General features: G+C 45.5%; 1 protein-coding gene across 7 annotated transcripts in view; it reads right to left on the reverse strand.

Annotated features, from left to right (window-relative positions):
- LOC121562156 (Down syndrome cell adhesion molecule-like protein 1 homolog) overlaps nucleotides 1-25,657 on the reverse strand; it is a 143,514-nt gene that overhangs the window by 40,606 nt on the left and 77,251 nt on the right. For all 7 annotated transcript variants that reach the window (XM_041874540.2, XM_041874535.2, XM_041874529.2 and 4 more), the window contains exons 4-5: nucleotides 5,860-6,006; nucleotides 3,632-3,910 (exon numbers count right to left, since the gene is read on the reverse strand). In XM_041874540.2, coding sequence (XP_041730474.2) covers nucleotides 3,632-3,910; nucleotides 5,860-6,006 — 426 coding nt within the window. The remainder of the gene's footprint in view (nucleotides 1-3,631; nucleotides 3,911-5,859; nucleotides 6,007-25,657) is intronic.

A 25,657-nucleotide genomic window follows, 5' to 3' on the forward strand; every position in this document is an offset into this window, starting at 1 on the left:
GAGAGAGAGAGAGAGAGAGAGAGAGAGAGAGAGAGAGAGAGAGAGAGAGAGAGAGAGAGAGAGAGAGAGAGAGAGAGAGAGAGACAGAGAGAGAGAGAGAGAGAGAGAGAGAGAGGGAGGGAGGGAGGGAGGGAGGAAGGGAAAGGCGAGAATAAAATCAGAGTATAAAGTTAAATTATGTAAATAAGTTAATTAAGTATTTTTCCTCCTAAAATGTAAGGACAGATCCCCCTTATTCAAGGGAACATCACTCAAAGGATATTTCATAATTTCTTCATTCAGAGTTAAAAGTAAGAAATGTATGTACAGTAGAATGTTCTGGTACAAAATGGCTGCCATTTGTTCATCACTCAGGTGAGTCCTACTGTACAGTACAGAGAAGGCTGGTGGGAGAAGCTATGAAAGGACGGGCTCATTGTAATGACTGGAATGGAATGAATGGAATGGTATCAAACACATCAAGCACACGGAAACAACGTCTTTGACTCCGTTCCATTGATTATATTCAAGCCATTCCAATGAGCCCATCCTCCTATAGCTCCTCCCACCAGCCTCCTCTGGTACAGTACATACTGGCAGTGGACTCTGGGTACAGCACCGCTATGAAAGAGGCCTAGAGATATGGTGGAAACTGCAACCACACTGCATGTAAATAAACTCGCCCATGACTGGAATATATAGCCTGAGGTAGCTAGAAGGAGAGAGGGGGAGAGAGAGAACGTGAGAGAGAGAGAGAGAGAGAGAGAGAGAGAGAGAGAGAGAGAGAGAGAGAGAGAGAGAGAGAGAGAGATGGGTGTCTGTGTATATGAGACACCCAGAGAAACTTAGACAGAGAGGGAGCAAAAATGTCAATGAGCAATAAGGCAGCTGGTGTTATGTGCTGGGGACTGTTGTGTGCGTGTGTGTGCACGTGTGTGTGTCTGTCTGTGTGTGTGTGTGTGTGTGTGTGTGTGTGTTTGTGCACTTGTGTGCATGTGTGTGTGTGTGTATGAGTGTCCCACCTCCCCTGCCCTGTCAGAGAGGGTTTGTGTGAGTCCACCATGATGTGCCCTACGGCCAAACTGACCAACGTCCATTACCCTTCCCTCCCTCTCTCTCCTCAACATCACCATCCCATTTGTGTCTCTGTCTAGTCTCCCCAGATCTTTCGTCCCCCAAACAATACCCCCCTCCTCCTCCCCTCTACTCAGTCCCCAGTGACACACAGGGGAAGCTGCGCCCCAGAACGACCAGTGTTCCTTCCTGTCACCATGGCCACGCTCGGCAGGGGTACCGAGAGGACCGAAACGGAGATGGCAGGAGGGGAGTGAGGTATCCCAGGATATCAAGATCAAACTCATCCCAGAGAGGGGCTGTGGCGAGGTGACAGTGGGCCAGGACACAGCCAACAGAGCTTAAACGATCCCCTCATCTCCTCCTCTCTTCCCTATCAATCCTTCTCTCTTCTCCTTGTTTACACACCTCTGTCGGGAGAGGGTGATGAGGCGATCGGTCATGCGAGGTGACAGCGGTGGGAGGAATGCAAAGGCTAAATGTGAAACAATTTTCTATGGTTGAGAGAAGGTGGTGTCTCCATTCTATGTGTGGTTGTGTTCAGTCACGGGATGGAGCTACAGGATGATAGTGTTGTAGTATTACAAACTATTCCCAGATGGCCAGTACACAACATCATTATATATAGCCAGTGTAATATACCTCTAAGGCTCTGGGGTCAATATCACCAAACCTACACATGAAGCTTCTTCTGATACTGGATACACCAACGTAGGCCAAGGCACCGAATTGACCAATGAAAAGCCAACCAAAACACATCACAATAACATGCCCACCAAATATAAAAAGTGATCTTAAACTGTCAAACCTTTTAAAATGCCTGTGATATGTGGTTACAGTGGGGAAAACAAGTATTTAGTCAGCCAATGATTTTTAATGAATTTATTTGCAAATTATGGTGGAAAATAAGTATTTGGTCACCTACAAACAAGCAAGATTTCTGGCTCTCACAGACCTGTAACTTCTTCTTTAAGAGGCTCCTCTGTCCTCCACTCGGTACCTGTATTAATGGCACCTGTTTGAACTTGTTATCAGTATAAAAGACACCTGTCCACAACCTCAAACAGTCACACTCCAAACTCCACTATGGCCAAGACCAAAGAGCTGTCAAAGGACACCAGAAACAAAATTTTAGACCTGCACCAGGCTGGGAAGACTGAATCTGCAATAGGTAAGCAGCTTGGTTTGAAGAAATCAACTGTGGGAGCAATTATTAGGAAATGGAAGATATACAAGACCACTGATAATCTCCCTCGATCTGGGGCTCCACGCAAGATCTCACCCCGTGGGGTCAAAATGATCACAAGAACGGTGAGCAAAAATCCCAGAACCACACGGGGGGACCTAGTGAATGACCTGCAGAGAGCTGGGACCAAAGTAACAAAGCCTACCATCAGTAACACACTACGCCGCCAGGGACTCAAATCCTGCAGTGCCAGACGTGTCCCCTTGCTTAAGCCAGTACATGTCCAGGCCCGTCTGAAGTTTGCTAGAGTGCATTTGGATGATCCAGAAGAGGATTGGGAGAATGTCATATGGTCAGATGAAACCAAAATATAACTTTTTGGTAAAAACTCAACTCAGTCGTGTTTGGAGGACAAAGAATGCTGAGTTGCATCCAAAGAACACCATACCTACTGTGAAGCATGGGGGTGGAAACATCATGCTTTGGGGCAGTTTTTCTGCAAAGGGACCAGGACGACTGATCCGTGTAAAGGAAAGAATGAATGGGGCCATGTATCGTGAGATTTTGAGTGAAAACCTCCTTCCATCAGCAAGGGCATTGAAGATGAAACGTGGCTGGGTCTTTCAGCATGACAATGATCCCAAACACACCGCCCGTGCAATGAAGGAGTGGCTTCGTAAGAAGCATTTCAAGGTCCTGGAGTGGCCTAGCCAGTCTCCAGATCTCAACGCCATAGAAAATCTTTGGAGGGAGTTGAACGTCCGTGTTGCCCAGCGACAGCCCCAAAACATCACTGCTCTAGAGGAGATCTGCATGGAGGAATGGGCCAAAATACCAGCAACAGTGTGTGAAAACCTTGTGAAGACTTACAGAAAACGTTTGACCTGTGTCATTGCCAACAAAGGGTATATAACAGAAAGTATTGAGAAACTTTTGTTATTGACCAAATACTTATTTTCCACCATAATTTGCAAATAAATTCATTAAAAATCCTACAATGTGATTTTCTGGATTTTGTTTTCTCATTTTGTCTGTCATAGTTGACGTGTACCTATGATGAAAATTACAGGCCTCTCTCATCTTTTTAAGTGGGAGAACTTGCACAATTGGTGGCTGACTAAATACTTTTTTTCCCCACTGTATCTTACATAACTACCTTAAGACTAACGCACTAACTGTAAGTCACTCTGGATAAAAACATCTGCTAAAAGACTAAAATGTCAAATGTAAATATTAATTACAATTCTGTTAATATTCTGTGTGACCTGTGCATTTGGCCACTATGTGCATATGGACAAATCTACAGGCCTGAGTTCCAAACAACAAACTGTTCCTGTAACTTGGGCTGAACTAACCCAGTAACAGTACAGGGACATGTGACTTGTGACTCACCGATGACGTTGAGATGACCGGTCACCTCTTTAGAGCCGAAGCTGTTGGTGACCTCACAGATGTAGTTCCCGCTGTCGTCCAGACGCAGATCGCTGACCGTCAGGCCCGTGAGGTGGCGCGTCCAGCGGGAGTCGGCGGGCAACGGGCGTCCGTCCTTCAGCCAGCGGATGGTGGGGTTGGGATAACCCGAGGCGATGCAGGGCAGCTCCACATTACGTCCCACCTGGACCTCCCCGGACTGGAAACTGTCCAACACTGAGGGGGTGGACTCCGTAGGGTCTGGGGGGAGAGGAGTGGGGTTAGAAATACTGATATTGATCATGCTGATATTGACTCCAAATAATGTACTTTGAAGATATATTCAAGGAAAGGAAACAAAGATAATCCAGGCTCTGTCGTAGCCGGCCGTGACCGGGAGACCCATGGGGTGGCGCACAATTGGCCCAGCGTCGTCCAGGGTAGGGGAGGGAATGGCCGGCAGGGATGTAGCTCAGTTGGTAGAGCATGGCGTTTGCCAGTATAAAAAATTATGTATGCACTCACTAACTGTAAGTCGCTCTGGATAAGAGCGTCTGCTAAATGACGTAAATGTAAATGTAATAACAAGAACCCATGTACTGTAAGACAGTCTTGTCCCAACAGACACAAACGCACTCACCCACACACTCCCACACCTACACCCACACACACACACACCAGTGGCAGTCGGTGCCGTTTAAGAGGGAGGATGATTATAAATTTTTTATGAGCATGGCCTTATTTCTATTACAGCATATTGGATGACTGTCATTCATATTCCTTTCACCCAGTTCAATGTAACAGCGATAGGTTTAGGCTACTACACAATACTCACATTTTCTCTTACCCACCATGAGGTTGCTACAACCTAGCCTAGGAATGAAAGTTTACAACATAGGTGCACACAGGTCGAGAGAACATTTTGAGGTCATAGAGACACATGTACAGACAGTGACACATTCAATACCGCCTTGCACACTCTTGCCTGCATCTATCTGATCTAGGGTGTAATCATAAGTCCAACAGTTACAAACAAGAGTTTCTATTAGACAAATTCAGGTATGTTTATCCCCGTTTTGTTCCGTTTGCTTCCGTTTAAGAAATGTTTTTCAACAGAATCGGCGGAATGAATACACCCCTGATCACGCGTAAACACAATTCACTTTCATAGCAGCCATGTTGTATTCCTTCTCGCATCTATGCACTCTCCTTCTCTCACCTTTTCCCTTCGCTTGTGGACTTCAATAAGCTGTATGCGACCAGGTGAAAAAAATGCTACACACAGCCGACATCGTTGTCAGCATATTAGCCAAAGTAACTTCATTGTCAACATAGCTAATATAACGAACGTGTTAGTAAACTCGCTACAATCATGCAGTAACGTTATAGTGTACAGTCAATTGGCAGTTTAGCACATACACGCGGGCCCCGGTGGCAATAAATTAGTAAAACCAAAAGCTTACCGTAACTTGGAAGAGTTCCAGTGTTGTGTTGGATAGTCATAGCCAGCTAGCTAACATAGCATTCCTCTGTTTGAGCAGGGTGTTTGAGTAGGCTAAACTAGCTAGCTGCACTTGCTAGCTAAGTAAGTGAAACTGAAAGTAAAAAAAATCTCTCTCTCTCTCTCTCTCTCTCTCTTGCTTCTCCTTCATTTTGGAAGAAATTAATTGGTTCAAAACAGTTCACCTATTGTCTTTCTCTATCTTTGAGTCAACTACTCACCACATTTTATGCACTGCAGTGCTAGCTAGCTTTAGCTTATGCGTTCAGTACTAGATTCATTCACTGATCCTTTGATTGGGTGGATAAAATGTCAGTTCATGCTGCAAGAGCTCTGATAGGTTGGAGAATGTCCTCCGGAAGTTGTCATAATTACTGTGTAAGTCTATGGAAGGGGGTGAGAACCATGAGCCTCCTAGGTTTTGTGTTGAAGTCAATGTACCCAGAGGAGGACGGAAGCTAGCTGTCCTCCGGCTACACCATGGTGCTACCCTACAGAGTGCTGTTGAGGCTACTGTAGACCTTCATTGCAAAAAAGTGTTTTTATCAATTATTTGGTGACATGTGAATATATTTAATATAGTTTTATCTAAAAATTACAACTTTTTTAATGTTTTACAATTAAAACATTTTTGAAATTCTCTGAGGAGGATGGTCCTCCCCTTCCAACTCTGAGGAGGCTCCACTGACACACACTCTCTCTCTCTTACCCATAACAGAGAGCCTGGCTCCATTGCTCTGGCGAGTCTCTCCACTGTATTTGTGCTTGGTGATGCAGCGGTAGGTAGACAGGGCATCTTCCTTCTGGACCTCTGATATGTACAGGGCCCCGAACGACGTCAGGAAGAAACGGTTCCCTGTGGAGGAGAAGAGGAGGAGGAGGAGAGGAAAACGTCAGTCCTTGTGTCCAAAACACCAACACTGTCATGTCAACCCAACACAAGCCAGTCCCTGATTGATGGATTGACTGATTGGTTCATTGTTTGGCTGGCACTAGCGCTGTTACGGTGACCGTATTACCGCCACACCGGCAGTCAGTCATGACAGCAGTCAAATTCCATGTGACCGTTTAGTCACGGTAATTAGGCTTCTCCAAGCTCTGATGCTGCTGATTGTCATTAGTAGCCTACCAAACTTGCTAACTGCCCTGTACTCAGCACTCTATTGTCCCTCTAATCACTCTGACATCAATGCAAATGTATTTGGAAATCTAATCAAACACTTAATGAGAGCCCATGAGCTCATGTTGCACAACATTTCTATAGGCTATGCAATTGAGTGAGAAAACACAGTGATGGCCTCTATTAAAAAGAGGAGGACCCCATCAGCTTTCTATAGGCTAGGCCTAGGCGACTTTTTCAAATCATAGTCGCACAAGGTTTGTATCACAACTAAAGGGCCAAATAACTTCTTAAAATTAAGCACATTAATCAGTTTAGAGCCTAACTGGTGCAGCGTGAGTTTCAAGTTTGGGGAAGATCATTTTCACCATACTTTCATGACCGCCAAAGCCCTAGCTTGTACAATTAAACCCAATAGAAAAATCCCCCTTCACACATGCAGGCAAGGGATGCACACACACACACACACACACACACACACACACACACACACACACACACACACACACACACTGGAGCTTTTAAGAGAGCAGCTATCAAATGCTGTCCATCTAATGATTTATACTTTTAAAATACAGAGAGAGAGTACATGAAGGCAAAAGAGAGAGAGAGAGAGAGAGAGAGAGAGAGAGAGAGAGAGAGAGAGAGAGAGAGAGAGAGAGAGAGAGAGAGAGAGAGAGAGAGAGAGAGAGAGAGAGAAATCTACCAAAAAGTAATTAGTAGCCAAAAAATACAATCTCTCGTATAGCAATGAAGGTGTAAATTTGGCCGTTTGGAACATAAACTTTATATTTGACAAATTAGCCTCCTTGGCTAATCTAAAGAAGCATAAGAGCAAACCAAAAAGAATAGATAATGAAAAATGGTTTGATAATGATTGCAAAAATCTAAGATAGTCATTGAGAAATATATCTAATCAAAAACACAGAGACCCAGACAACAAAAATACACGCCTTCAATATAGAGAAACACTGAAGCAATACCAACACACCCTAAGAACAAAAAAGGAACAGCACATTAGAAATCAGATGGATGTAATTGAGGAATCCATAGAATCAAACCACTTCTGGGAGAATTTGAATAAATTAAACAAACCTCATCATGAGGAATTGGCTATCCAAAATGGGGATATGTGGAGAAATCACTTTGTAAACCTCTACAGCAATATAACAAAGAGCCCAGAACAACAAGATATACAAGAAAAATTAAAAAATCCTTGAATCAGCAGTCAAAGAGTAACAGAATCCTGTGCATACCCCAATTGCAGAACAATAATTATTCGAAAAACTTTGCACTCTCCAACTCAAAAAGGCATGTGGTGCTGATGGTATTATAAATGAAATGATCAAATATACAGACCACAAATTCAAATAGGCTATACTCAAACTCTTCAACATTATCCTAACTGCAGGTTTTTTCCCCGATATTTGGAACCAATGATTGATCACACCAATCTATAAAAATTGAGACAAATTTGACCCAAATAATTACAGAGGAATTTGCGTTAACAGCAACTTGGGGAAAATTCTCTGCAGTTTCATAAACAGCAGACTACATAATTTCCTTGATGAACACAACATTCTAAGCAGATGCCAGATTGGATTTTTACAAAATTATCGTACAACAGACCACATTTACACCCTCCACACTCTAATTGAGAAACAAGTAAACCAAAACAAAGGCAAAATCCACTCGTGTTTTGTAGACTTCAAGAAAGCATTTGATTCAATTTGGCACGAAGGTCTTTTTTACAAACTAATAGAAAGTGGTATTGGAGGAAAAACATATGATGTTATTACCAAAAAGAACAACAAATGTGTTGTTAAAATTGGCAACAGGCAAACAGACTTCTTCTCTCAGTGATGTGGAGTGAAACAGGGCTGTCCAATAAGTCCAACACTATTTAACATCTACATTAATGAATTGGCATCTGCTGTACGCAGATAACAAGGTGCTACTGTCTCCCACTAAGGAGGGGTTACAGCAGCATCTAGATCATCTGCACATGTTCTGTCAGACCTGGGCTCTGACCATTAATCTAAAAAAAAACGAAAATAATGATATTCAAAAAAAGGTCAGGAAATCAGGATGAGAAATAGAAATTCTATTTGGACACAGTTCCATTAGAACACACCAAAAACTACACGTATTTGGACTAAATATCAGCAACACAAGTAGCTTTCACATGGCTGTGAATGAGCTGACAGACAAAGCAAGAAGAGCATTCTAAGCCATTAAAAGGAATATTAAATCCAATAAGAGGCTGGCTCAAAATGTTTCAATCAGTTATAGAACCAATTGCTCTATATGGAAGCGAAGTATGGGGTCAGCTCTCTAATAATGAATTAACCAAATGGGACAAACATCCAATCGAAATACTGCATGCAGAGTTTTGCAAGACTGTATTGCAAGTGCAAAGAAAAACTCCAAATAGCGCATGTAGAGCAGAATTGGGCCAATACCCTCTCCTTATTCATATAGAAAAAAGAGCCATCAAATTTTACAACCATCTAAAAACAAGTGACCCCAAAACATTCCATCACACAGCTCTACTATGTCAAGAGATGAAACAAGGGAAGAGTCCCCTCAGCCAGCTGGTTCTGAGGCTCAGTTCACTAACCAAAACCAACCTCATAGAGCCTCAGGACAATACTCAGAAAATCTGGCCCAACCAAATAATCACAAAGCAAAAAGAAAAATATATCACCTATTGGAAAGACACCACAAAAAATCAAAGTGTACCAACATAAGGCATTGGTGACCAACTGTTCACCACTTCCTTTCTAAATCAAACTGCATGGTGAGGTTTCATTGAGAGTGTGTATAAGTAGGATCAATGTCAGTATGAATGTACAGTATATTAAATTAGTAAGAAGGATGGTTTGTTTCTGAATCAAGGCTCAGTTTGGCATAGCCATGGTCATCCTTTAGATAAATGGAAATACAAGGGGAGCAGCTAGAGACACACACATTCCCCCACTACCTCCTTTTTGTTCATTTAGAAGAGATGATGCTATCCCGGCCAGTCAAAATGACTTTGCTCATTGCATTTTGCTTGAGAGGCTTTTAGGGCATCAAAGCAGTAGAAGTGTACACTGTAATAGAACTAATCTAACCACTTAAAACTAGAATACACAACCATAATAAAGGAATGCTAATCATTTTGCCCACTGAATCGGTTTGCACTTCCATATAACTTTCATTGCCTGGCAATACAGAGGTAACATAGGACAATCGGTTGCAATGACTAAATTGACATGTATTTCTTAGTAAATGTGTCACCCCTAGTAAATGGACAAACTTATTCTGATTGTAGGGTTTTTTGTTGGAGCACTGAGGTTGTCACATTTTTCAGGAAAGTGTGCTGCAAGCAATGACCATGCAATCATTTCGTTGGACAATGCTGTCTGAGACTTGTTAAACGTCTGCCAAAGTGTGGCAAACAAAGAAAGAACGGAATGTTCAAGATATCTTTCCTCATCTGTGCCTAAAAACACGTGGCTGGAACGAAATGTAATGCCCATTTTTGGAAATACAAGAGTCTATCCCAGAAAGAAAGGGGCCAGCCCTAAAGCTACTCAGAACTACGCACTACGACGAACGTTACAACGTTTCCTACACGTGTATTGGTACTAAGCACATACATTTGTTACATAATATCGCATATGTAGGCTAAACAAGTTGTAATTTTCTGATGATAGATGGTTGGAATGACAAGAGGGGACAGGTCAAGACACCACCTGTTGTTGGACACTGAACACACATCGCGGATTAACCGGCTGCATCTTGAGCTGATGCAACTACTCCCCTATGTTACAGCAAGAGGAATTCATTGCTAGCAACTACTGTAGATCGTTAGCACATCAAATCAAATTGTATTTGTCACATGCGCCGAATTCAACAGGTGTAGACCTGACCGTTAAATGCTTACTTACAAGCCTTTAACCAACATTGCTGTTCAATAAATATATTTAAGAAAATATTTACTAAATAAAATAAAGTAAAAATAAAAACAACACAATTACATTACAACAACAACCTTCTCAACGGTCTCGCTATCACGGCACTCTGGCAAACTGCAACCTTTTTTCTGGGCGCACGGCAAAGGGAACCCCGGCCGGTTGGGTTAACTGTGACTTTAATTAAACTGGATGGCGCGGATGTCGCCAACAACCCCAGAAAGCAGGGCTGTCAATACCCCTTTCAAAGTTTCAAGAGACCTTATTTGTATTGACACAGCAAGAGAGCACTGACTGTAAACATTTTCAAGACAATAAAAGTGCAGTCAGACTGCTTTGCTCGGTTTTCAAATTCATGTGTGGGAAGTTATGCCTAATTTGGGGGGAACAACGCAACATCCAAAGGAGCCCCGCTCATATTCAAACAGTGGGCTCATTAGCTTGCTGATGGTCTGCCACGTGTGAGCACTTCTGTCATTGTGACAAATAAGGATGGGGACAAAACAAGGCACGCACGCTGCCACTTCAGTGAACGATCCCCAAATGACTAGATGCCACATCAGCCTGTCTGCCCCTTTTGCTTAGCCTAAGTCACCACCCCTGCCATACATTTGAATCTCACCTGATCAGGTCCAAGAAGGAGTCCACCACTTCTTTGGCCTGGTTGTTGTAGTTGCTGTTAATGGTAATCCCATTTCCACTACTTGTCACGACTTCCGCCGAAGTTGGTGCCTCTCCTTGTGCGGGTGGCTATCGGCGGTCGTCGTCGTCACCGGCTTTCTAGCTGCCAGCGATCTACGTTTCTGTTTTCCATTTGTTTTGTCTGTATTGTACACACCTGGTTCCCATCACGTTAATTTGTTTCCCTATTTAACCCTCTGGTTCCCTCATGGTGTTGTGCGTGATTGTTCTTTGTTTTATGTTTCCTCCTGCTCGGTGTGTGCCCAGTGCAAGGCACCTAGACACCTGCCCAGAGGGAAATTACAACCCCTACCCGTTCCACAACGGCCGTGGTCACACCTATCGGTGGACTTCGTGACGGATCTTCCTCCGTTACAAGGTAACACCACGATCCTGGTCGTAGTGGATCGGTTTTCTAAGTCCTGCCGTCTCCTTCCTTTGCCCGGTCTCCCTAAGGCCCTACAGACTGCGGAGGCTCTGTTTACCCACGTCTTCCGGCACTACGGGGTGCCTGAGGATATAGTGTCTGATCGGGGTCCCCAGTTCACATCGAGGGTCTGGAGAGTGTTCATGGAACGTCTGGGGGTCTCGGTCAGCCTGACCTGAGGTTTTCACCCTGAGTGTAATGGGCAGGTGGAGAGAGTTAACCAGGATGTGGCTAGGTTTCTGCGGTCCTATTGCCAGGACCGGCCGGGGGAGTGGGCGGCTTTCATCCCCTGGACAGAGATGGCCCAAAACTCCCTCCGCCACTCCTCCACTAACATGTCTCCATTTCAGTGTGTACTAGGGAATCAGCCGGTCCTGGCACCGTGGCATCAGAGCCAGATCGAGGCACCTGCGGTGGATGAATGGTTTCGGCGCTCGGAGGAGACCATTGCGCCTGCAATGGGCCATCAGGCGACAGAAGGCGAGTGAGGCCCCGGTATATGCACCGGGGGACCGGGTCTGGCTCTCGACCCGAAACCTGCCCCTTCGCCTGCCCTGCCGGAAGCTGGATCCTCGTTTTGTGGGGCCATTTCAAGTCCTGAGGAGACTGAACAAGGTTTGTGATAGGTTACAGCTCCCCCCTGATTACCGTATTAACCCCTCGTTCCATGTGTCTCTCCTCAGGCCGGTGGTGGCTGGTCCACTCCAGCAGTTTGAGGTACGGGAGGTTCCTCCGCCCCCACTGGACATCGAGTGGGCCCCGGCATATACTGTGCGAGCCATCGTGGACTCAAGGCGTCGGGCAAGGGGCCTTCAGTACCTCGTGGAGTGGGAGGGGTACGGTCCAGAGGAGAGATCCTGGGAGCCGGTGGAGGACATCCTGGTCCCTTCCTTACTGCAGGAATTTCACCGTCTCCACCCGGATCGTCCTGCGCCTCGTCCTCTGGGTCGTCCCCGAGGTCGGTGTCGACGCGCTGCTGGAGCCACGCGTCAAGGGGGGGTATTTTCACGACTTCCGCCAAAGTTGGTGCCTCTCCTTGTGCGGGTGGCCATCGGCGGTCGTCGTCACCGGCTTTCTAGCTGCCACCGATCTACGTTTCTGTTTTCCATTTGTTTTGTCTGTATTGTACACACCTGGTTCCCATCACGTTCATTTGTTTCTCTATTTAACCCTCTGGTTCCCTCATGGTGTAGTGCGTGATTGTTCTTTGTTTGGTGTTTATACTGCTGTGAGCTGATGTTATTTCCCTGCGTGGAAATTAGATTTGTTGTTTTTCTAGTAAAGTTTGTCTATTACTCAGTTCTGTGTCCTGCGCCTGACTCCGTCCTACCGCTGCACACTGACACCTGACACAACTACTATTATTATTGCCGTAGGTCCCACCATTTTTGTTATATGTATACTTTGCCAATGTAAGTAATTTAACTTGCCATGTCAATAAAGTGTATTGAATTGAATTGAATTTGTTTGAGAAAGAGAGAGAGAGAGAGAGAGGTCTTAATATTTCACGGGTTGTGTTATTGTAACAGTATATTAGTGTCATGTTCATTTCACATCAGTGAGTGCTTAGCCTGCCCCTGATTTATCCTCATGTCGATAACACCCAGAGTGGATTTCAGTGTTCAGCCCTTTTACACGCTTCTGTTAACGTTCATCTGTCTGTTCTCCACTGGCTCGGTTTGAGACAGCCTGTATTATTCCACTGTCTGTGAGTTTTGGGGATTGTTATATAAGTGTGTTTGTGTGAGTGTGTGTGCGTGCGTGAATGCGTTTGTGTGTGTGTTTTAGAGTATATCAAGGGGAGTGTATTTTCAGATTGGTTCTTGTTTGTTAACCACTGTGTTTGCAAGGGCTATGGGAATATTTACATCTGGTATATGCATGAGAAAATAGGAGGGAAATGTTTTATTTAGGTGTATTCTACACACCACTGTGAGGGGAAGTGCCTATAGTTATTTGTCAGCATCTGGCCAGACACAGTAACCCTAAGAAATGCAAAGACATAATGTTTATGTCTGTTATTTTGACTAGTATACTTGTCTTCATTTTTGGTGTCTGTGAGTTTATAAAGGAGTGTGTATGTGTGATTATATGTATTTGTGAATGATAGGGAGTGTGCGTGAGTGTGTGAGAGAGTATCAATGAATACAAATGCGTGTGTGTTTGTGCTGGCAGCGGCAGTGTGAGGGATGACGATCAATGCACTTTATGGCTCCACAGCTCTATCCAAAGGAGATTTTTTAAAGCATAGACGACAGGGCTGGCTACCCGCCACACACACACACACACACACACAAACACACACACACACACACTCCATCACTCTAACAAGACTCAGACGGCAATGGGAGCGCCTGTTCCTTCCTGCCTTCAAAACTGACAACAACCTCATATCAACATTCACACAATATTCTCACAGCATTCAACTATCTCATAGATATTCCAGTCCAGTTTTCTACTATGAGTGTTCATTAAAAATAGTTTAATATCTATTCACCTGTTTGTATCCTTTTGTAGCTGTGTTTTGTGTGTGTGTGTGTGTGTGTGTGTGTGTGTGTGGCTAACTGTTGTCGTGCTGAGTGCTAGGCCGTGAAGGCTGTAATTGCGGGCCTGCCCTTTTGTTTCAACCTGGGTATTAAGTCTTACAGGATAATGTGCACTTGGTGAGTTTAACCCCCTACAACACCCTCACCACCCTGTCACAACACACTGACACAGACAGGAAGTGCATCTGAAATGGCACCCTATTCCCTATTTAGTGCTCTACTTTTGACTAAGGACCATAGGGATCTGATCAAAAGTAGTGCACTATATAGTGAATAGGGTGCCATTTCAGACGCAACCAGGGAGAGAAAGAGCACATTTACAGAATAGAAGGGAAAGAGGGCAGAAAGGAGAGAGGATAGAGAAGGAAGTGAGAGAAGAAATGGGTGAGGGGAGGGGCATGGATTGAGAAGGAGTAAAGAGGAAGAGGGAGAGAGAGCTAAGCAAAAGGATGCACAGAAAGGGGGAAGGGCTAAGAGGGGAGTGGACAAGGCATTCTCTTAAATCTAATTGATGAGCAGGGGATTGTTTCTCCCCGTCCTCACCTCCTCCCTCTCCCCCAGACAGTATATTATGGCTCCACCAGTAGTGGAGTGTTCCTACTGATGATGGGTAAGGCCTCCACTGACAGAGAATCATTCAGAGGTTACCATGGATCTCTCTGTCTCTTCACCTCCCCCTCACTCCCTCTCTTCACCTACCTCCCTGCTATCTCTCTCTCTCTCTCTCTCTCTTCTCCCTCTGTCTCTCATCCATCTCTTTCTCTACCTACCTCCTTGCTACCGCTCACTCTCTTTCTCTCTTCTCCCTCTGTACGTACCTATATCCCTCAGTTTATTCAGTGTGGTTAGCACCCACAGTGGCAGATGCAGTGAAATATTCATCACTAAATCACTATTTTCACTCTTCCCTCCACTGCTCCATCTCCCTCTCCATCTCCCTCTCCCTCTCTCTTTCAATTATGTTTTTCTAATTCAAAAGGCTTTATTGGCAAGGAAAGTGTTGCCACATACATTACTAAAGCAAACATATAGACACATATCAAATCAATGATGACTCAGATAGATAATAATAGGACAAATAATAATACTCAATGAGTAGTAATAATTAACAGGAGGCTACAGTAAGAAATGAATGAGGACAATAATGAAATAGTGAGATAGACACAGGTAGCGATGTTATTACTCTGGTTGTTCTCTCTCTCCCCCTCTCTCTCTCTCTCCCTCTCTCTCTCTCTCTCTCTCTCTCTCTCTCTCTCTCTCTCTCTCTCTCTTTCTCTCGCTCTCTCTCTCTCTCTCTCTCTCTCTCTCTCTCGCTCTCTCCCCCCCTCTCTCTCTCTCTCTCTCTCTCTCTCTCAAATTCAGATTGCTTTATTGGCATGAAATAGAATTTGTAGATATTGCCAAAGCAATATAGTGGTACAGCATTTCAGGAAATATGTACAATGCAAGGAGAATAATGAAATCCAGTTAATTTCGTTAGTAATAATAATAGTACATAAAATCATGTTGTCACACCCTGATCTGTTTCACCTGTCTTTGTGATTGTCTTCACCCCCCTCCAGGTGTTGCCTATCTTCCCCATTATCCCCAGTGTATATATATCTGTGTTCTCTGTTTGTCTGTTGCCAGTTAGTTTTGTATCATCAAGCCTACCAGCGGTTTTCCCCTTGCTCCTGGCTTTTTCAAGATCTTGTTTTCTAGTTTTCCCGGTTTTGACCATTCTGTCTGCCCTGACCCTGAGCCTGCCTGCCGTTCTGTACCTTGTCACACCACCCTGGATTATTGACCTCTGCCTGCCCTGACCCTGAGACTGCCTGCCGTTCTGTACCTTTTAGAATCTGATCTGGATTACTGACCTCTGCCTGCCCTTGACCTGTTGTTTGCCTGCCCCCTGTTTATGTAATAAACTTTTGTTACTTCAACACTGTCTGCATCTGGGTCTTCTCCTGAAACGTGATAGACGAACTGGCCCTGGTCTCACATATCCCTGGATTATGTCACGGGTCTTCCCCCGTCTAATGTCAACACCGCCATTCTGACAGTTGTGGACCGGTTTTCCAAAGCCGCCCACTTCATTCCTCTCCCCAAGCTACCTTCCGCCAAAGAGATGGCCCAGCTCATGATCCATGGACTCCCAGGGGACATGGTCTCCGACCGGGGTCCTCAGTTCTCGTCCCGGTTCTGGAAGGCGTTCTGCACACTCATTGGGTCGTCTGTCAGCCTGTCCTCCGGTTTCCACCCTCAGTCCAACGGCCAGTTGGAGCGAGCTAAACAAGACCTGGAGACGACTCTGCGCTACCTGGTCTCTGCCAACCCCACCACCCTGGAGCCAGCAAGTAGTGTGGGTCGAATACGCCCGCAACCCCCTTCCCTGCTCTCCCATGGGTCTTTTGCCCTTTGAGTGTTCCCTGGGTTATCAGCCCCCGCTCTTCCCGGAGCAAGAGGAAGAGGTTGGCATACCCTCGGCCCAGATGTTTGTCCGCCGCTGTCGTCATACCTGGAGGAGAGCCCGGTCTGCTCTTCTCAAGACCACCTCCAGGTATCGACGACAATCGGACTGCCACCGGACCCCGGCTCCCCGGTATCGTCTCGGGCAGAAGGTATGGCTGTCCACCAGAGATGTCCCCCTCCGGGTGGAGTCGCACTAACTTTCCTACCGGTTTATCGGCCCTTTCCCCATCTCCAAGATAATTAGCCCCTGTGCTCTTCGTCTTCTGTTGCCCCGTACCCTCTGTATGCATCCCACTTTTCATGTGTCTAGGATCAAACCCATGTCTCACAGCCCTTTGTCTCCTGTTTCCCCTTGCTCATGTCTTTTTCAAGTTCCTGTTTTATAGTTTTCCCGGTTTTGACCATTCTGCCTGCACTGACCCTGAGCCTGCCTGCTGTTCTGTACCTTTTGGACTCTGATCTGGATTACTGACCTCTGCCTGCCCTTGACCTGTCGTTTGCCTGCCCCCTGTTTTTGTAATACACTTTTGTTACTTAAACACTGTCTGCATCTGGATCTTCTCCTGAAACATGATACATGTATGCAGGTACAACACTACTGCTGTTGTATTGTGGAATCTTCGGTAGATAAATTGAAGATTTTAAAAAGAAAAAGAAAGAATGACTAAATAAACAACAAAATGTATGTTATGTAAATTATATTCGATGTTAATACTTTAGGGAATTAATGGTCATGGGATGTCCCTCAGGCTATGGAAATCATATGTATATCTGGCAGTAATATTTGCAGTTTCTCCCTCACCCAGAATAGTTCACAGCTTTATGTCATAAGTAAATGCACAGAAGTTAGGAATTGATTGAGATATTTTCTTGAAAAAAGGTTATCATATTTGACAGTATTTCTCACAGTGGAGGAAAAAGTGGATCTCTGTCTCTACCTCCTCTGCAGTGCAGTGACCACATAGACACTCCTCTTTGGGTAGCCATATCTTTTGTGTCTTCCTTTCTCTATAGCCAATTTGTTGTTACTGAGCCTGTATTTGGTCAAGATCTGTCTCGATTTTGTATCTCTGACAGGGTAGAGATTATCCCTTGCCCCCTTATCTCCCTTTTTCTAGGGGCATTTGCTATTTATCCGGTTATTCCCTGTTTTACTTTCTGGGAAATAAGAGAGACATTAGGAAGACTGGCTGGGCCTGCATGGAGAGTCAGCGGAGGAGAGAAAGGGCTGACCCCACAGGGAGGAGGGCAGATGGCGATTGATATAGAGAGAGAGAGGGAGAGAGAGAATGAACAAAGAGGGATGTGGCCCGCAGGCATATGCATCACACATGTGCACAAACAATTCACTTCTCTCCTCGCATGCAAGCCTTTCCTTTTGGGAGAGCAGATCAATTCTTGTCTAGTCTGTCTCTGCCTCCAGGAGTTTGTGTGCCTGTGTGTGTGTGCATGTGTGTGTGCATAGTGGTCTACCCCACTATGGAAGAACCTAAAAATCCCCCTCTCCATCTCTCCTTCCTTCCCTCTCCTCCCTCGTCTTTCAGAAGGACCTGTAAGTAATGGAAAGTGTTGGGCTGCTCAGCCTGGGGCAGGGTGTTAAGTCGAGTGCAGAATAAAGCTGCTGTTGAATGTATGTGTATGTGTGTAGGCCCAAACGTCTACCCTAAAGGGTCACAAACCGCGCACATGCACACATATTTTGAGCCCCAAGTATTTCTGCTCCTCCATACGTTTTGAATGTGTATGGAAACCCCATCGTCTTTGAGACATGGTTGTGAGAGGGGAGGGAGGACGGAGGACAAGACAAGGCATGGCTAAATATAACCTCATATGGCTGCCATTTTCAACAAATCATCTCCAAGTAGCAAAGGGGGAAGAAAAGCCAAAAAACTAAACAACAATAGTAGAAGAAGAAAATAATATGTTAACGCAAGAGTGACCACCGCCAGGGGAGTTTGTTGGACGGGGGGGTGTAGTAAAAACAGATCAACAACAAGAACAACAACAGAAAGAGGTCAAAAGACACTGAGGAAGAGAAACAAAGTGAGATGCATGTTGATTGGTAGACCATGAAACATAGATGAAGGGACAGATAAAGATACATTGAGAGAGCGGGGGAGAGAGAGGAAATTGCGTATTGGTTAGGCAGGAGGGGAGGGTTTTGTTCTTGGATCACATGCAAATGATTCTGCTGCCGTCGCCGCAATGCTAACTAGGAGTGTTTTAAACTGTTGGGCCCATTACTTATTAATGCGCTGCACCTCTCCTCCTCCCTCTCTCTCTCTCTCTCTCTCTCTCTCTCTCTCTCTCTCTCTCTCTCTCTCTCTCTCTCTCTCTCTCTCTCTCTCTCTGTCAACAGTCTTGCTCCGATCTTTCCTTCTCTTTCCCAGTCTACGTCTTTCGCTCTCTCGCTGGCTGTTGCTAGGGCCTGTGCGCTCACGTGACGACGGCTAGGTAGGGGGCACTGCAGTATGTTTGAGGAGGGCCCCTTTGTTAACGGATGAGAGCAGAGCATGTGTGCTTGTTTGTGCATGTGTGTGTGAGTGTGTGTGTGTTTGAGGAAGGCCCCTTAACGGATTAACAGAATCTGCATTTTAGGTGGTGTTAAACGAGTGAAGGTAGAATGAACAGAGAATGAGACAGAAAGAGAGAGAGTTTTGGGATCGACAGAGGACTGGGCTGGCCATGGACTAACTATCACAAAGATAATCATCAGCTAGCTAGGAGACACAACTACAATAAATCTCTGTCCTCAACCCTGTCCCCATACACACCACAGCACACACTGACTGGACCCTCAAACACCATCAACTCCAAGCCTCCCCAGCTCACACACCAAAGGCATCCTCACATGAGCTTTCACACAAACCATCAGGCTCCCAACAGAGTGGGTCAGGGATCAGCATTACCAATGACACAGTGACATTGCATACATACACTCAACATAGAATCCACACTCAACATAGATCCAACATGCCTAGGCAAAGAGTCAGCCCAACTGTTTCAGTTCACCTGTTGGCTAATATATCGAAGGCTAGTGGAACACACTTGTCCTGTGTCTCTCTCTCTCTCTCTCTCTCTCTCTCTCTCTCTCTCTCTCTCTCTCTCTCTCTCTCTCTCTCTCTCTCTCTCTCTCTCTCTCTCTCTCTCTCTCTCTCTCTCTCCCTCTGTCTCCCTCTGTCTCCCTCTGTCTCTCTCTCTCTCTCTCTCTCTCTCTCTCTCTCTCTCTCTCTCCCTCTCTCTCTCTGTCTCTATCTCTCTGTCTCCATCTCTCTCTCTCTCTCTCTGTCTCTCTCTGTGTGTGTATGAGTGTGCGCCCTCTGTGAGTGTTTGAGGAAAATTAGTAGAGACTGGGGTGTGTGTGTGTGGCCATCAAATATATCCCTTCTTCATTATTCGATTCTATGGTTAAAACCACTGATCCTAATTGTCCTCCCTTCTATCGTTCTGCTCTTTAATCGCCCCAGTCTATTCATCTCTGCTTTTCTCCTGTCTCGTCTTTCCCCGTGCCCCATATCCTGTCCCCCTCTGTCTCCATATCATCACAATGTTCTTTTCAAATTCAAATGTTCTGTTTTGGAATTCTACTCCTCGCTCATCTCTCTCTCTCTCTCTCTCTCTCTCTCTCTCTCTCTCTCTCTCTCTCTCTCTCTCTCTCTCTCTCTCTCTCTCTCTCTCTCTCTCTCTCTCTCTCTCTCTCTCTCTCTCTCTCTCTCTCTCTCTCTCTCTCTCTCTCTCTCTCTCTCTCTCTCTTCCACTGTGCCTCCCCTCTTAACCTCTTACTGAGTGTCTCTTTCTTGTTAAGTTTAGGCTTTAACTCCGCATTTTTAAGGTTAGGGTTAAGTTTAAGCATTAACTCTAAAATCTTAAGGTTAGGCATTAATTCCGAATGGTTAAGGTAAGGGTTAAGGTTTGGGATAGGCTTAAAACAAAAATCTGAAAAACAACTTTCTATCTCTGGATTCAAACATGCAACCTTTGGCACCAGAAGCAGATGCTTACACTCCACCGCCATGTCCATCCACAATGCCCTAGCAAAACTGAAACCTACTTGAAGGTAAGAGTGCTTACTGTTGCCCCTAGTGTCCGGTTTCCAAGTAATCTCCTGACGTCCTCAGACATGGATGGACGTCTAATACTGACTTGTATTACAGGTGACCTGGCTGCTCAACACACCAACAAGATGGAGGAATAGGAGAGGAGAGAGAATGAGGGCACAGAGAGAAAGTAATGGAAGAGAAAGAGGGTGGGAGAGGGAGAGAGAGAGAGAGAGAGAGAGAGAGAGAGAGAGAGAGAGAGAGAGAGAGAGAGAGAGAGAGAGAGAGAGAGAGAGAGAGCAGAGAGAGAGAGAGAGAGAGAGAGAGAGAGAGAAAGAAAGGAGAGCTAGCTAATTTATTTCATAATTACCACAGGCCCATTACAACTGATTTGGAGTAGGCACTGGGAAGAGCCACTAAAAGCTATTTCATTTGTGCTCCCCAGCAACCCAAACCACCTCCCTGTGTCTCCAACACACGCACACACACGCACACACCCACACTCGTACCCGCCCCCCTCCCCCACACACGACTACTAGACCGCAGATATATTCATGCATGTTTATAAATGAATGCATACATATGAATTTGCACACAGTCATACACACATACAACCACACACAACACACACACCACACACATGACTTGCCCAGCTGAGTCGATTTAGGTCCAACATGTAATTAACTCCCCCATCCCGCCTGCACCAACATCCTGGAGCATGAGGTGTGTGTGTGAGTGATGAGAGGAGGGGTGAGGGGTAATAAAGATGGGATTGTAATAAAATGTCCCTGTCCTCCTAAATCTCTCCCCTCTCCTCCTCTCCTCTTCTCCTCTCCTCCCTCCCCTCCTCCTCCTCTCCCCTGCCAGCTTTCACAGTCTCACGTCAAAATTAGACGTTCATCCATGTTTCTCAAACGTCAAATTTCTAAGTGTTTAAGGTTAAGTCTAGGCATTAACTCTGAATGTTTTATGTAAGGGTTAAGGTTTGGGATAGGCTTCAAATAAAAATACCAAAAACAACTTTCTATCGCTGGATTCAAACTTGCAACCTTTGGAATCAGAGGCAGATGCTTACGAAACCTTCTTAAAGGTAACAGCGCTCATTGTTGCCCCTAGTGGCCGGTTTCCACATCATCTCCGAACGTCCTCAGACACGGATGGATGTTGAATACTGACTTGTATCACGGGTGACCTCGCTGCTCTCCCATACCTGCTATATTAACAGCGCCAGTACAATGGCACATGAATGGAAATGAATCAAGCTTGTGGAATCAATGCTGCTCTCTCCCTCCCTAACTCTCCTCCCTCCCCTCTTCTCTCTTCTATCTGTCATCATCATTTTCTTTTCTCCTCTGGTCTATTGGCTGAGAAGAATTAAGCACATGTCTGACAATGGGACATCTACACCTTCCTGACAATAGCCTCTACAGTAACTCTGTGAGTATGTGTCCAAGTTTCTCTCTCTCTCTCTCTCTCTCTCTCTCTCTCCTCTCTCTCTCTCTCTCTCTCTCTCTCTCTCTCTCTCTCTCTCTCTCTCTCTCTCTCTGTCCCCCTCTCTCCCTCTCTCCCTCTCGCTATCTCTCTCTTATTCTATCTCTCTCTCTCGCTGTATGTCCCTATCTCTCTCTCTCTCTATGTCCCCCCCTCTCTCTATCCCTCTCGCTCGCTCTCTCATTCTATCTCTCTCTTTCTCTCGCTGTATGTCCATCTCTCTCTCTCTCTCTCTCTCTCTCTCTCTCTCTCTCTCTCTCTCTCTCTCTCTCTCTCTCTCTCTCTCTCTCTCTCTCTCTCTCTTTCTCTCTCTCTCTCTCTCCCCCTCTCCCTCTCTCTTTTCTCTATCTCCCTCTCTCTCTCTATCTGTCCTTGCTCTCTCTCTCTCTCTCTCTCTCTCTCTCTCTCTCTCTCTCTCTCTCTCTCTCTCTCTCTCTCTCTCTCTCTCTCTCTCTCTCTCTCTCTCTCTCTCTCTATGTTATTCTATTCAAATTCAAATTATTTCTTTATTAGCCTGGTGGAGTGCTATTGAAATGGAATAGAAAGAGAACCAGGCCTGATGTGTAACTCTATGACTCAATGGGAAACAAAACGTTATGTCAGCATTGAGAGAAGGTTGATACAGCGTTTTAAACAACGTTGCATGGATACTGACAATCATTTTCCCCTTTCTCTCGCTAACATTCGAACAGTCTTCCGGTCGATCTTGACATCACTGAGTAAAGGTTTGTAAGTGTAGTGATATCTAAAGGCTAAGGTACAGAGATACTCACACGGATGTTCTTTCCTTCACAATAAAATTGGCTTCTCTCTGTCTGTTCTTAGCTCTTCACAAGTCTTCATCCTCCATCCTCACCCCTTGACCTTCTCCTCCCCCTCTCCTGCTCTCCGTCTCTTCTCCATCCATCTCTCTCCCTCTCATCTGATTGTGTCTCAGTGCGGTGCAGTGATCAAAGGGAGTGTAGAAGAGGAGAGGAGAGGAGAAGAGAAGAGAAGAAAACAGAAGAGTGGAGAGGAGAAGAGGAGAGGAGAAGAGAGGGTATGTAGAGGACTAATGCACTCATTAAAAAGCCATGCTTCACTGTCAAACGCTTCACTGTCAAATCTCTCTATACCTCCTCTTCTCTCACTCACTCTGTTCTCTTCCTCTGGCATCCACCAATCTCTTTCTCTGCCTCCTCTTTCTACTCAGTCACTCTGTTCTTTCTCCTCCACCATTCTGTCTCTTCCTCTCCTTGTGTTGTGAGAAGGTGACGCCGTAGTCTCACACTGAGGATTTCATGCTCATGGCTCAAGATAAAAAAATAACCGAAACAAATAGGGCCTAAAAGAAATTGAGAAAACGCATTCATGCGAAAAAAGGGAGGAATACAAGAGAGAAATAACATCATCATCTCTCTTTCGCGCTCATTCTCTCCATTTCTCTGTCAGCAATGGTTCAAGGCCTCACGCACACTTCAGCAACCCTAATTAGAACCAGCATAAATATTCAAGCAGCACTATGAAGGGAAAAAAAAGAGAAAGAAAGAGCAATGATGAGGAAAGAGAGAGAGATGTAGGACAGAGAGATGTTAAACAGGTAGCAATAGCTCTACCCCTCTTTTCCCCTCTCTCTCCTCTTCCCCTCTCTGTTTCTCAAAATGGAGATAAACATTTGTGTGTGATATTTTCCTGTAGTACTTCTACTCGGATTGCCCACACACACATTGCTATACACACACACACTAATGGCCTCTGCATGTACATGTGGCCGTGATTCCATTCTGACAACGAATGCATACACACACACACTCACACGTCTACATGCAGTGCATTTTGTCGCCATGTCTTTAATTATTCAGTCTCATAGATAATGGATGCGGACACGTTTGCACATGTTGACTCACAGGGCATATCGAATGCATTATATACACACACACCACACACACACAATCTTAGTCTGCTGTGGAGTAGACACAAACAATGGTGCGTCAACGATCTAATGTCACACAGGTCTATTATGTGTCATAGTAAAGCATTAGACAGAGCAGTGGGAGTCTCAAGAGGATGGACTTGAATTTGAAATTGGTCATAGGGGCTTAGCAGGGTGTTTGACAAGCATTGATTCACAAGGCTAGCTCGTGACTTGGCTGACAACTGTAGATTGTATGTGTGTGTGGAGCTGTGCCACACACACACACACACAGACGCACAGTGTTCTCACGCTAATCAATAGTGTCCTACACTGTGGTGCCACAACATCTCAGGCTACCAAGGACAACTGGAAAATGTGACTTAGACAGCACGGGGTCAGGGGAAGAGAGGAGGCCTGTTTGCAGATGAGTGCACTGCCGAGGGGGAAGGTCTGGCTCTACACACTCCTCCCCTCACTCCCTCGTTCACCCGCTCCCCGTGATGATCCTTCAACCGTGTTGCTGGGTGTCATGGCGACAGCGACCCAGAAGAGGAAGAGAAGGACGAAGAAGAGGAGGAGGAGGGAGAAAAGCAAAGGCGCTATGGAGACAGATGTTGTGGAGCAGAGTAGAGTAAAGGTGACAAGTGGGGTCCCCTTGGTCAGAGCCGGCGGGCTTGGGGGGACTGAGGAGGCTGCATAGGAGAGTCAGAGTACCACCGTCCTGTCTCACTGTCTCTTCTGCATCGCTTCTCCAACACTCTGTCCCACTTTACCCCAATGTCACCCGCAATACCAGGGGGGAGGGGAAGGAGAGGGAGAGGACACAGACAGATTCAAGAGAAGAGAAGAGAGAGAGCTACAGGGGAGGAAGATGATGATGATGATGATGCTGTGAAAGAGTATGGGGAGTACAGATTAAGTGTGTCTACCCCTCCACACACAAAAATACACACGTAAAGGAATGCACACAAGCACACACACACTCCTGCCTGGGAATTCCTTGACTCTTTGTTGAACAAACATACTGCATTCAGCATATGCTACGAATGCGTTCACACAAAGTCCCTGACCCACTCAAGCGTGTATTGTGGCCTAGTCAGCTGATCCTGCATCCCATGGCATGGCAAGCGTGGGTCGATGTCTGAGGTGTGTGTGTGTGTGTGTGTGTGTGGGAGGGGGGTTGGTTGGATGCATGAGTCGCTGTAGGCTCATATAGGGGTTAGTAGTTCATAACGCTTAACTCTATTCAGTCATCTCCAGCTAATAGGAGGGAACGAGGTAGACTGGAGGGAACTGTCCTTGCATCATAATCAATAGAATCAAACCTTTGTACACTTTACAATGGGCATTTTCAATCTGCAGAATACACATATAGGTATGGCTGAGTATATGAGAGGGAGAGAAGAGCAGAGGAGCTTTGAGGGAGGAAGGGAGATGGATGGGGAATGGAGAGATTAAGAAAAGGAGATGAGGAAGAGAGAAAGGAGGGATACGGGTCTCTATAATTGATGAGCTGTGTAGTCGTGTGCCTGGTGACATCTGCTATGGCACTGCTAATGCCTGTCCTCTATACTATCCCCCTGAGAGAGAGGGAGAGAGAGAGAGAGAGAGAGAGAGAGAGAGAGAGAGAGAGAGAGAGATGGACATACAGCGAGAGAAAGAGAGAGATAGAATGAGAGAGAGAGCGAGAGGGATAGAGAGAGGGGGGGGGACATAGAGAGAGAGAGATAGGGACATACAGCGAGAGAGAGAGATAGAATAAGAGAGAGATAGCGAGAGGGAGAGAGGGAGAGAGGGGGACAGAGAGGGAGAGAGATACACAAGCAAAGATCACAACATAAAACCAACATGCACACTCACGATCTCACGGCCATACTCATATTCACCCACATAAAAGCCCA

This window comes from Coregonus clupeaformis, chromosome 5 (assembly GCF_020615455.1).
Source record: "Coregonus clupeaformis isolate EN_2021a chromosome 5, ASM2061545v1, whole genome shotgun sequence".
Taxonomy (NCBI): domain Eukaryota; kingdom Metazoa; phylum Chordata; class Actinopteri; order Salmoniformes; family Salmonidae; genus Coregonus; species Coregonus clupeaformis.